The 12180-nt window shown below is 54.1% G+C and overlaps 1 protein-coding gene across 2 annotated transcripts in view; it reads left to right on the top strand.

The window, feature by feature from the left end:
* PSTPIP1 (proline-serine-threonine phosphatase interacting protein 1) overlaps nucleotides 1-12180 on the top strand; it is a 47008-nt gene that overhangs the window by 12295 nt on the left and 22533 nt on the right. Inside the window, exons 2-3 of one of the 2 annotated variants that reach the window (XM_011282985.3) lie at nucleotides 8013-8113; nucleotides 8461-8535. In XM_011282985.3, coding sequence (XP_011281287.1) covers nucleotides 8013-8113; nucleotides 8461-8535 — 176 coding nt within the window. The remainder of the gene's footprint in view (nucleotides 1-8012; nucleotides 8114-8460; nucleotides 8536-12180) is intronic. The other variant, XM_011282986.3, reaches the window with a different exon arrangement.

Here is a 12180-nt window from a genome sequence, read left to right on the forward strand (position 1 = left end):
CATTTGCTGATTGGGCCTGGACAAGTTACATAACCTCTCTCATTCTTGCTTTCCTCAAACAACAGCACCCTGTGGTCAGTATTACTAAGATAAGTGTTTCCCTATGCCCCCCCCCCCGACCCCCCACCGTCTCCCCACCCGCACACATGGTAGGTCCTCTTCTGGTGCTAGTGTTGCCCCCCATACCTGGTTATGTGGGATCCCTGAGAAGCTCTGAAAGTTCACAGGGCTCTGACAGGGCCCCTGGAAGGCTCAGGGTGACTGCTGGCCATAAGCTGAGGGGCCCAGACATCTCAGGGCCCCTGCCAACCAGGGGACTCTACTGCTTGGCTGCTTGGGTGAAGGCCCCTGAAGGCCCCGGGGAGGCGGTCAGACTGGGCTCAGTGGAGAAGTGGAGTCCTCTGGAAACTCATTTCTTTTTTATAAATTTATTTATTTAAGTTTATTTATTTTGAAAGGGAGAGAGAGAATCCCAAGCACGCTCTGCACTGTTAACGCAGAGCCGGATGCGGGGCTTGAACCCATAAACCATGAGATCGTGATCTAAACCAAGGTCTAGAGATGCTTAATCAGCTGAGCCACCCATATGCCTCTGGAAACTCATGTCTAATCTCAAGCTCCTGTCAGCCTAGCTGACCCCAGTGTAGCTCATCTAACCACATTCAACGTGCTTTTGTTCTTTTAAAAATAAAAGTCCACCTTTACCTTCTTGAATCTCTCCCTCTGACACCTACCCTGGGCCATCTTAGAAAAACTATAAATCACCCCACATTTATCTGCTTATGCATGGACCCCTCAATCCTTGGGCCAGGGACACTTAGACCCAGCTGAGACCTCTCTGCAGAATCCCTAACCTGCTTACAGACCCCTGTGACAGGGTGCTCTCCACCTGGTGAAGCAGCATACCCTGTGTAGCCATGTTTGGGATCACTTGGGCTTTTGGGAAGCCCTTGTGCTGATCTGGAGTCGGCCTCCCTCTCTCTATCTCCATGAGTCCTGGCTTGGGCCTCTGGGGACACCAGCCACAGACACTCCTTCTGTTCCTGATAGCCCCACAAAGGTCTGCAGGTGACAGTGTTCCTCACCAATTCCCCAAGGGCCTTGGCTTGGGACCCTGTCTTTGCCCACCTGCCACCTGCTTTACAACAGGTATGCAACTAGCTTGCTTACTGAAGTCTCTGGTCATCCATCCAACCATCCATCCATCCAAGCCATACCTGAGCTTTTGGCCCTTTGCCTTCCTCAATTTGCCAACTAAGAATGGTGGAGATTAGCCCCACTGTGAGGAAGTAGCTGTGGGGCAGTGGAAAGACCCTGGCTACTATTCATTGACTGATCCTCCCTGAGTCTCAGTTTCCTTATCTGTACAATGGGGATGATAATACTGCTTTAAGAAGTAGAGGGGATGGGTCTGTCTGGTTTATATAAAGGTGCTGGGTAATGAATCATTGAATGCAAGCCAGTGATCTGGTCCCCTCCATGGGGAACCTCAGGAGCCAGCAGTCTTAAAGCCACAGCCTCTCGAGGGCCTCCCTAAGACATTTATTTAGCCCTTGTCCAATGTATTTGCTGTGCAGATTCTGGGCTCTGGGACCCAGCAAGAGAACAGACCCACTTTCTGCCTTCATGGAGCTGCCTTCTGGAGAGTTCAGTGCTCACGTCAGGTTTCCTGTCTTTAGGCTTTGGTTTCTCAGTCCACAGAAGACTAGCAACAGTAAACTGTGGCCAGTAAACTGGCCGTGGGAGGCACACTGGCTGCAGAGGTCCCTCCAGTGGAAGTAGTGTGCGAGAGGATAGGACAGTGCGGCTGGCACCGTGCCGGCCCCTGATGCCTGCTCAGGCCACTGTCTGGGGCTTCTGGGGTGAGAAGAGTGAGTCTAGTCTCCTGTTCTGTCTCCTCTCCTGCTGATAAAAGGTGGTTTTCCACAAAAGGCAGGGGCAGGGGTGTCTGGGTGGTTCAGTCGGTTAAGCCTCTTTGGCTCAGGTCATGATCACATTGTTCGGGGGTTTGAGCTCTGTGTGGCGCTCTGTGATGACAGCTCAGAGCCTGCAGCCTGTTTTGGATTCTGTGTCTCCCTCTGTCTCTGCCCCTCCCCAGCTTACGCTCTGTCTCTCTCTGTCTCTCAAAAATAAGTAAACATTCAAAAAAAAAATTTTTTTTAATGGTTGGAGCACCTGGGTGGCTCAGTTGATTGAGCATGTGTCTTTAGCTCAGGTCATGATATCGTGGTTCCTGAATCTGAGCCCTGCATTGGGCTCTCTGCTGTCAGCCTATCAGGGCAGAACCCCCTTCAGATCTTCTGTACCCCTCTCTCTGCCCCTCCCCCACTCGCACTCTTCCAAAAATAAATATTTCTTTTTATTAAAAAAAATTTTTTTTAATGTTTATTTATTATTGAGAGACAGAGCACAAGCAGAGGAGGAGCAGAGAGAGAGGGAGACACAGAACCTGAAGCAGGCTCCAGGCTCCGAGCTGTCAGCAAAGAGCCCGATGCGGGGCTTGAACTCACAAATTGTGAGATCATGACCTGAGCCGAGGTCAGTCGCTTAACCGACTGAGCCACCCAGGTGCCCCAAATATTTCTTTTTAAAAAAAGGATAAAAATAAAGAATGAAGAGCCCATCAACCCAAGAGCATGCCAGACATTAGAAACATTTTCAACAAGAATGGTTAACATTTTGCAAAATGTTTTTTGAGCCCAGTAAGTTGCAAGCTGGCAACTTAACTTTTCTTTCTTCCACCTTCTAAAGCCACTGTTAGCTTTCCCTTCCCCATGCCTGGGCATGTGTTAGAGCTTTTCTAGTCCTTTTCTAGTCTCAGTATAACTCACTCCAGCTCTATCTCATGTCACAAGTTCACTGTCTTGCTCAGTTGAACACTCCACATTGGGAGCCTACGATGGGGAAGAACAGGGTTCGTTTCTTCATTTGCTGTGTTCTACCCATACCCACTGCTGGCTACTTCTGGTGTCTCCGCAGCTGTGGTGAGGTGTGGGCTCAGTGACTCTGAAGGGGTGAAAGGTGGTTGCTGGCAATGGCCCAGCAGGTGGCAGATTTCCGCAGGCCAGCTCTTGCTCTCCTGGGTACTTCGGCTGGTTCCTCGGTGTCCCCATTCCCCCACCGAGTCTCCCCCTGTTCTGCTGCCTGCACCTGTCCACTTCTGACCCCTCTTAGTTGCACCCAGCAGTCCCCTCCACACAGCCCCTTGCGGTGGCTCCTTCCTCCCTGTCAGCAAGGTCTCATGGGCAGAAAGTCACAAGATGGCTCTTCCCAGCTACCTTCCACAGCCTCTACTTGGTACCCAGAAAAATATCAGTGCTAATTCCTGGACAGGCCAACCCTCTCACCCTGCTGTCTGTTGGGGGTGGCACCAGGCTGGCAGGCAGGGACAGGGCAGGGCCTGGGGAGCTACAACTTGCGGAGCAGCTGCTGAGCTTGGGGAACTGCAGAGAGGCAAGAGATTGAGAGGGTAAGAGCCAAGATCTTGCCCTGGGAGAGCTGGGTTCAAATCCAGGCTGTGTCCTGCAGGCTCTGGGCAAGTTAGGTGAACTCCCTGGGTTCCATTTTCCTCACCTGTAAAATGTGGGTAATAATCCTTAGCCTCATACCCTACTTAGGGCATGCTCTGATCTCTGTTCACCATTCTCACCTTTGCATATTATTTCATTGGCTTCTCAGATCAACCGTAAGTGGTGGGAACTGTTGGGCCCATTTTACTGGACCAGAGGTGTGAACTGACAGCTAGTCTGCTGATGTCTGTACAGTCTCTCAGACCAGGCCTGGGCACCTTCCCTGACTGTGTAGGTCTGCCTGATGGGGCTGTGCCCTAGAGGGGAGAGGTTGGTCTCTTCCCACTTCCTTCATGAGGAAACCAAGTCCCACAAAGGGAAATGGCATGCTCAGGCCCTGGTCTCTGTGGCCTAGCCCCTGCAACCACCAAGAGTGCTATGGGTAGGGGCACTTGGGTGGCTTAATCGGTTAAGCGTCTGACTTAAGCTCATGTCATGATCTCACGGTTCGTGAGCTCGAGCCCCGCATTGGGCTCTCTGCTGACAGAGGAGCCAGCTTCAGATCCTTTGCCCCACCTCTCTCTGCCCCTCACCCACTCTCTTTCTCTCTCTCTCAAAAATAAATAAAACATTTAAAAAAGAAAAAGGCGATGTGGGTAGGAAAAGGGTGAAGTCATGGTGGGTACAAAGGCTGTTTTTCTATCCACCCAAGTGGGAGCATGGCAGGGCCCAGCCCAGAGCACAAGCCTGGACAATGGCTGTCACCTAGACCCACCTAGAGAAGGAAGCAGATGGGCTGTCCCCGGGTAGAACAGAGCACCCAGGACTTCCCCACACTGCCTTGAGGCTGAGGCACAGATATGATTCCACTTGCTCAGAACTTTCCTGAGCATTCCTTTTAGAGCCTTGGGAGACATCTTTCAGCCCTGATCTGGCTCCTCTGTGGGGAAAGGGAGGCCCAGAGTAGCCACACAAATGTGATGGCAAGTCCCCACATCTGGCTTGTGCAGGCCTCCCAAAGGAGGGGACAGTACCTTCTCACCACCTGGCGTCATACCCCGGAGTGGCTTGCTGTAGGTGCCACTTGGTGGGGATGGGGCATGGCTTCTGGCCACTTGCTGGTTCTTAGTGTGCACATCTGCAGAGCCCACGTGGCCCTTCTCCAGGGAAGAGTTTCTCTGACCTAGCCTGGGCACAGACCTGGTCTCTGTGAATCCATGGTAACTGAATGATAGCCCAAAATACAGCTTTGATTTAAGCTGGAAAGAATTTGAGTAATCATTTTCCAAAGTTATTTTTTAAAACTAGTTTTTGATGTTTCAACATGAAAAACAGTGCTGGACTATCTATTGAATGACTGGTGTAGGTATGTGGGCTTGGGGACAGGCCGACCTAGATTCATATTCCAGATTCTGACCGTTACCATTTGGGTGATCTTGGGTAGTCATCTCCCCCCTTGGGGCATCTTCCTTACCATCCTAACCACCCTGGGTGTGTGGCGTTTTCAATGAGAAAACCCCTGTGATGTTCACAGTGCACTGTGTGGCCAGTAGACTTCACCACGATCAAGGCCATGGATGGGTTTCAGGCAACAGAGGCTGTGAGTAGATGGAAGGAGGTGAATGGCCCTGCCTGGTGGCTTCTGCATTGTGGAAATGTCAGCCGGTACAGGAGGGGGGCTGACATGGAGCCCTTGGTACTCACAGGGTGGAACTGGGTGGGTGCTGGGAAGGAAGGCCAGGGTGGGCCCTGGCAGGGGTGACTGTGTGGCTGGGCCCGGGCCTGTGAACTTGCAGAACTGATTGATTATCTAACTGAATGATTGGTTCATTCGTTTCCTCAATAGCAGCCTGAGCAGGACTCTGCCCAGCTCTGAATAATGAGTCAGAACCCACTCCCTGGAGGAGGTGGTAGAGTAGGGGCTAAGGAGGAGGATGCAGGCTGGGGGAAGGGGAGCAGTGCTGAGAAGGAGCAGCCCTGGGGGAACCAAGCACTTCCTCGGAACAATCTAGTCACTTGCGACAGTGGCTCACTTGGCCACAGCCACTGCTAGCACCACTGTGGCTCTGAGCAAAGGCTAGACAAGATTCTTGAGCCTACAGCGCTCTGGGGACTTGAGCTCCTGGGGACCCAGCCTGAAGGGCCTTGCTACCTTCTGCATCCTACAGAATGGCCAGTGTAGGTTTGGTTTTGCTTCTTTCCACTCTGGGAGTCTCAGTAAGGACGGAGGGGCTTCCCTGGAGAGTTGGGGTCGGGCGGGGGCCTAGGAGGGAAGAACAGAGCAACCTGCTGTGGTGGGGTGTGGGGCAGGGTACAGAGTCTGCCAGCTCTGCCCTCTCTCCCAGAGGCTTCATGGAGAGTGACAGGGCCCCTGCAAGTCCACATTCTTGTCCTGCCTCTGCCTGTGTTTCCTGAGGTAGGTCCTTCCCTTCTCTGGCCCTCAGTTTCCCTGGGACTGGGGGGCACTGGACAAGATGCTTCCCAGTTTGGTGGTCTGTGGAATTCAGTCCTGAATGGTGGTGTCCAGCTCAGAGAGCCTCCCTCGTGGGGAGAAGGCAGGAGGCTAAGGCTCCAGATTCCTTTTCCTCCCCGGCTGTCGTAGCCTTCTGCCAGGGGCGTTTGGAGGGAGAGCAGAGGCTGAGAGGTGGGAGACCAGGGTCTGCTGACCAGTTAGTGGGCAAGCGGCCACTCACAAAAACCACAGAAATGAAAGCCTGGCCCAACCACACCAGCCTGGGGGCTGATGCCTGATCCAGGACAGACTGGCAGGGGTTAGTTAGGGGGACAACTTCCTTCCCCTGGGGCCCCAAATAGCCAGCCAGAGCCCAGGCACACTGCTTGAGATCCAGTCAGCAGCTGAGTTTGGGCCTCAGGGATTTCTAGGGATGCTTATGGAGGAGGGAATAAGTTTGGGGTCGTAGGTGAGCTATAGGCCTGGAGATTCCACTATTCTGAGTTTGCTGAGGGTGGCTGGGCCTGGCACAGGGCCAGTTGGGACAATTTGTGGAATTTCTGCCCTTTCTACCATGTCTATTCTACTTAGACCTGGAAGAACAGCACCTTCTCTCCCAGAACCTGGCTCAAATGCCTCTTCCTGTGGGAAGCTCTCCTTGATTTAGACTCCTCTCCTGACTTTCTCTACATGCCCATACACAGCATTTGAGGAAAGACATGGGGCAGGGAAAGGTGCACCATCAGCTCTTGACTCTAAGATGGGCTAGACTTACCTCCCCCAAGGTGTGGCCTTGGGAAAGCCCCACTGATTTGCTGAGGTCTGACATGGGACTATGATGTGTGCACTCAGGAGAGCAGGGACCCTTTCTCCAGTCTCTGAGGCTTTTGGGGGTCCATGGGGATGGAAAAGAAGACAGACTAGGTGCTGAATCTCAGGGATTGCCTCAATTTACAGTTGCCTGGCCAAGCATCCTGGGGGGCGGTCCTTCCTCAAGACTGGATGTGGGGGCCAGGCTCAGGTAAGAAATACACACAGAAGCCCCTGCTCTCAGCGTAATGTTTCACTACTTTCTCTTAGGATCAATTTCCTTCCTCTGTCAATCAGCCACGTGTGCAGCCTGGCCCCAAGACCCACTCCTTAGACCGACTCTTATAGTTCTTGACTATGAGGACTAAGTCCAGCACCAGCAGCTCAGAATGCATTCCAAGGGTGAGAAAGGAGAATCAGATTGGTCAGGAGCCCTGGGACAGGCTGAGAAAGTGCCAGGCAGCAGAGGGGCAGTCGTATCCAGGAGAACTCTCCCAAATGCCCCTCTCCCCACTGTCCTGTTTCAGGGCTGGCCCTAAAGTGCTAAGCATGTGTCAGGTGTCCTGGGTGTGTTAGGATGTGCCTGCATCCTGATGCAAGTCACTCTCGATGCCCACCTTGCCAGGTGGGTACAAGACGGTTACGGGAGCCCACACAGAGCCTGGCGTGGCATCTGGCACACAGTTGTTGATGGAGACACGATTGGTGCAGTTTTTCGCAGAGGCTGTGCGGTGTAGAGGCGGAGAGCATGGACTCCAGCCTGACAGCCTGGGTCCAACGCCAGGCCTACCACTGCCAAGCTGTGTCACTATGGGCACACCGTACCCATCCGTGCCTCAGTGTTCTCACTTGGACAACCGAGATAATAGGGTTATTGGGAATGTGACAGAAACGGGCCCTGCTGGGCACCCTACGGGGTTGTCATTACCAGGCCTTGGAGCCGGCCCTCCCCGTGGCCATCTTGTGTGAAGCTGATGTGTCCCAGACTGTGAGCGCCATGGTGCGTAGGGCTCACACACCTGGCACCCCCACAGACAGGGGCCCCGCGGTGCGAAACCACATCCTGAAGCCAAAGAGCTCGTCTTTGAGTGGGAGAATGGAGGCAGACAGGCAGGGCAGGCCCCAGACGCTGGACACAGACTTTTCCTGGATGTCAGCGGAGTCCTTGCCGGGACCCCCAACTCAGTGCCCCTCCCAACCCACACAGCGGCACTCACGCGTCCCTCTGTCTCGTGTTCCAGTGCAGGGACTTCACGGCCCACACAGGCTATGAGGTGCTGCTGCAGCGGCTGCTCGACGGCAGGAAGATGTGCAAGGACGTGGAGGAGCTGCTGAGGCAGAGGTGAGCCAGCCACTGGGCGAGGGCCGGCAGGGCGTGGGCTGTCCTCCTGGCTCTGTGGGAACAGACAGCCCGGCCACCCTGCTGTTGGAAGTGTGACTCTCCTGGTTTTCCCAGCCAGGGCCTCCCATCATGAGCAAATGATCTGATGTCCCCTCAGATGTGTGGGTATTTGGCCCAACATGTATTTGGAAGGAGGGCTGGGAGCCAAACTTTGTCAAGGAGGGCCTGCAGGCTCAGCCTGCCCCAAGAGGCTGAGTGAGTGGACCCTCAGCTTCCACCACTTAGATATCTAAGGGAGCCGCAGCCAGCAGAAGTAGAGGGACAGTGACCACACTTTGTTCTTGCAGGGCCCAAGCAGAGGAGAGGTATGGGAAGGAGCTGGTGCAGATCGCCCGGAAGGCAGGCGGCCAGACAGAGATCAAGTAAGAGGCCCCGTGCCCTGGGCTCCCTCCTCCTTGTCCAGGCACTTCTGGGCCCTTGGATGGGGTTTAGGACTTCCTGGCTTGGGGTGGACCTGGGAGGGCCTGGAAGGGTCTGGATGGCTCCAAGGTGGAGATGCCTGGAGGACAAGTCTCTTGGCTTACAGGGCATTCTGGGTGAGGTCAGGTTCTGTGTAGGGGAGAACACCCTGCTGGCTCAGTGCCGAAAAGACTCTGGGCAGGGGGCAGAGACTGTCCTCAGGGGTTTGTAGCACAGCCAGCGGCACCCGGACAGCCTCCACCCAAGTCCTGAGAGCCCTGAGGGCCCTCCACTGATTGCTCAAGCCCCACTGTGGCCTTGGCTTAGCCTGGGCTTCAAGGGGACAGGTGTGGCCAGAGACAGTGGCGGGAGGGGATACACCTGAGTTCCAGAGACATCTCATCATCCAACAGTTGTGGGATCTCAGGCTGGCCACTGACACTCTCTGTGCCTCCATTTCCTCAACAGTGCGCAGAATAATAATACAACCTTCATCAAAGGATTAATAGAGTCCAGGGGCTTGGTTCAGGCCCGGCTCAAAGGGGAGACAATAGGAGTAGTTCTGCTGTGAAGCAGGGGTCTTCTCCAGCCCCGAGGCCTGGGTCCCAGTGTGCAGACTGGGGGATAGGGAGGCAGTAGAGAGAGCAGGATGATTCGAGAGCCCCTGAAGGACTTTCTAACAGTAAGTCTTGTGGCTGCCTTGTGAAGGTGTGGAGTCTCCCCCTGGGTGAGCACCTCCTACCCAGGAGCCCCACCTATGGGGTCTGCAGCTGCCATAGCAACCCCTTGGAGGTCAAGCCTATGAGTATCTGGCTCTGCACAAGGGGAGTGGCCCGAAAGGCTGTCAGCTCCAAAACTTGGAACGAACCCAGGTTCCCTCATTTTGAGCCTTGAACATACACTTTCTGGGTCTTCTAAAGATATGTGGGACCATGCCTGGTTTCTGCTTCCAAACTGGAGCCAGAGAAAACACAGGAAGAGCTGGAGGAAGGTTTAAAAGTGGTGCGAGCCAGGGGAGATTAATGCTCAATGCCCAAAGGTTTGTGCTTTGGACCAGAAAGCACGAACACAGCCCTAGAAGTAAGAATGCATGAGGTCTAGTCCCCACCTGGCCTTTATGAGTTATGTGACTGTGGGCAAGTTGAGTTTGGTTCTCATTTGCCCACTCTAGTGGGCTGTTTACCGATAAACAGGACAGGGCTGGGGTTAGATGCAGGCTGGGTGCAGAGGAGGGCTCAGGGCATGGTAAGGAATGAATGAAAGTCTGATGTAACCCTTCTTTGTCTTCCCTGGGGAAGGGGAGCTGAGGGAGTACGACCCAGGAGGCATCCCTTTCTGCTTCCTGGCCACCCAAGCCAGATGGGAAAGGTCACCTCTTCTGGGGGTTGGATAGAGAGGGTGTTCCGGGCAGGGCCATGACAGGAGACCAGGCTGTAGGGCACACTCATACTCAGAAGCCTGTGAGTCACTGGGGACTTAAACAGAGAAGGAGAAGCCACTGAAAAAGAGAACGAAATGGAAGGGGAGCCAGGTGGACTGCGGGAAATGCAGGAGGTACACAGTATCTTGCCCCATTGTAGGATTGAGAAGTGGCCAGGGGAACGCTCTAGGTGGTCCTGATCCCCTGCATGGCTGTAAGAGGCCAAGTGGGGCTAGGTCTGCCCTGCCCCATGTACTGTGTGGCAGTGGGGTGGTCACTACACCTCGCTGACTCCTGGGCTGGGCTGTGAAAGAGGAGTCGCCCCCAGGAGCTGCTCTGGAGTCACGATGTCAAGCAGAAAGTACCAGGCCATGGCAATGCTCAATAAACAGTGGGGTTCTTTATGGTCTTACCGGCCCCTGTGTAGGTCAGATAAGTTGGGCTCACCCTATTTAGTTTAGGGCTGAGAAGCCTAACTTGGTGGTCTAGACCATTTCCTTTGAGGCCCAGCCCCTCCCTGGCCCAGAAAGCTAGAAGCCAGTATCACTGGAGGGTCAGCCTTCATCTAAGGTGGGAGCATCAGTGGTAGAGTCCCAGCCCAGAGCAAGGGGTAGAGTCAAGGTCTGCCTTGCTGCCCACCAAGGAGGAGCTGGAGCCTAGGCCGGAAACACCAGGCTCCATGGGTCAGTCTGCCCAGCAGCAGGAAAGCAGAAATAAAACCCACATCCCTGTGCACAGGGATGTGCACAGAGCAGGCGGGGGTGGTAGGGGAGAGCCAGCAGGGCCCCAAGCTCACCATTAGGCTTAGATGGTCAGAACAGGGTGGACTGGGGAGGGCACCTCCTGGGAGAGACAGAGACAGAGGGGAGATGTCAGAGACCTTGCTGAAGGTGGGCAAGGTCAAGACACACAGAGCCAGTGGGTGACAGGGGCAGGAGCTGAACCCATCTCAGTTCACCTGCTGCCTCCCTCAGAGTCATGCCCTATGCAGCTCCCAGCTCAGCTGACTGCACATACTAGGTGCTCAATAAGTGTTGCTATTGAGCCATGTGGCATGTACTAGGATTAGTAAGACTCTTCAGTCATTCCTTTCTTTAACTGGGGGCCAAGCATCCATCATCCATCCATTTATTCAGCAAGCATTTATGGAGCACCTACTATGTGTCATGCCCTATGCTGGGTTAGGAGGATTCAAGAATTTAAAAATAATGTAAAATAAATGGTCCTACCACCCTGAAGCCAGACTCGAACACACTGAGCGGAACCTTCCCAATCCTTTGCATTAGAGCCTCCCTTTAGGGCCTTCTCATGCCCTACCTCCTCTAGGAGGTCCTCCCAGACACTCAGCTTTGTGTGACTGTTAGAGTCTTGGATTAGACCAGGTCACCCTGTCCCCTACCAACCTGGAGGGCTCTTTGTGGGGAGAGTGAAGGGTGGCCATGACAACATGGGTCACCTCCTTGTTTTCATGGAGACTTGTGGGGGCTGTGTTTGAGGTTTGCACCTGGGAATGGCCTGCTATTCAGCATGGGGCTGGCGGCTCATCCTCTAGGGCCCATCCCCTGGTAGGGTGGAGCTCCCAGCCTCCCCACGGCCAACCCTCCTGGGTCCCGTGAGATGCTCATTCTTAGCTCTATGGAGGGCAAGTAGAGGGCTGGGGGGTGCACAGGCTGGGCAGGAGCAAGTGGGGAGAACAAAAGCTGGGGGGTTAAGTGACCCCAGAAGAAGCCCAGTGAGAGCAAAGACAGCAGAGTGGGCCAGTCTCCCTGACCTCTGCTGCCAGAGATGCAGCATTTCTGCATTATCCTCTGACCTCAGCCTGGCCAGAAACCTCTCTCAGGCCTGGAGGCTCAGCCATATACATTAAAGAGAGGTTCCCCCATCGTTAAATAATTTCTAACATTCACCTCCTTCACACACGGACTCAGCAAACACCTCCTGGGCAGGGGCAATGGAGAACACACATATGAGACCCAGTCCCCAAACTAAGGGATCCCCACAAGCCCTCTCAATGCATTTTAAAGACCTTGTTCAATGAGTGAAGGGCTTATCCATTGATATCCATTATCCAAGCTTATCCAAGCTTAAACTCCATGTCCTTCTCTGCAGAAAGTTCGCTTGGACTCTCCCTTCCAGCCTCCAGACCTTTGCTCTGCTGGTTGCTCTCATTTCTCCCCTGTCCAGTCCT

This window comes from Felis catus, chromosome B3 (assembly GCF_018350175.1).
Source record: "Felis catus isolate Fca126 chromosome B3, F.catus_Fca126_mat1.0, whole genome shotgun sequence".
NCBI classification, from domain to species: Eukaryota; Metazoa; Chordata; class Mammalia; order Carnivora; family Felidae; genus Felis; species Felis catus.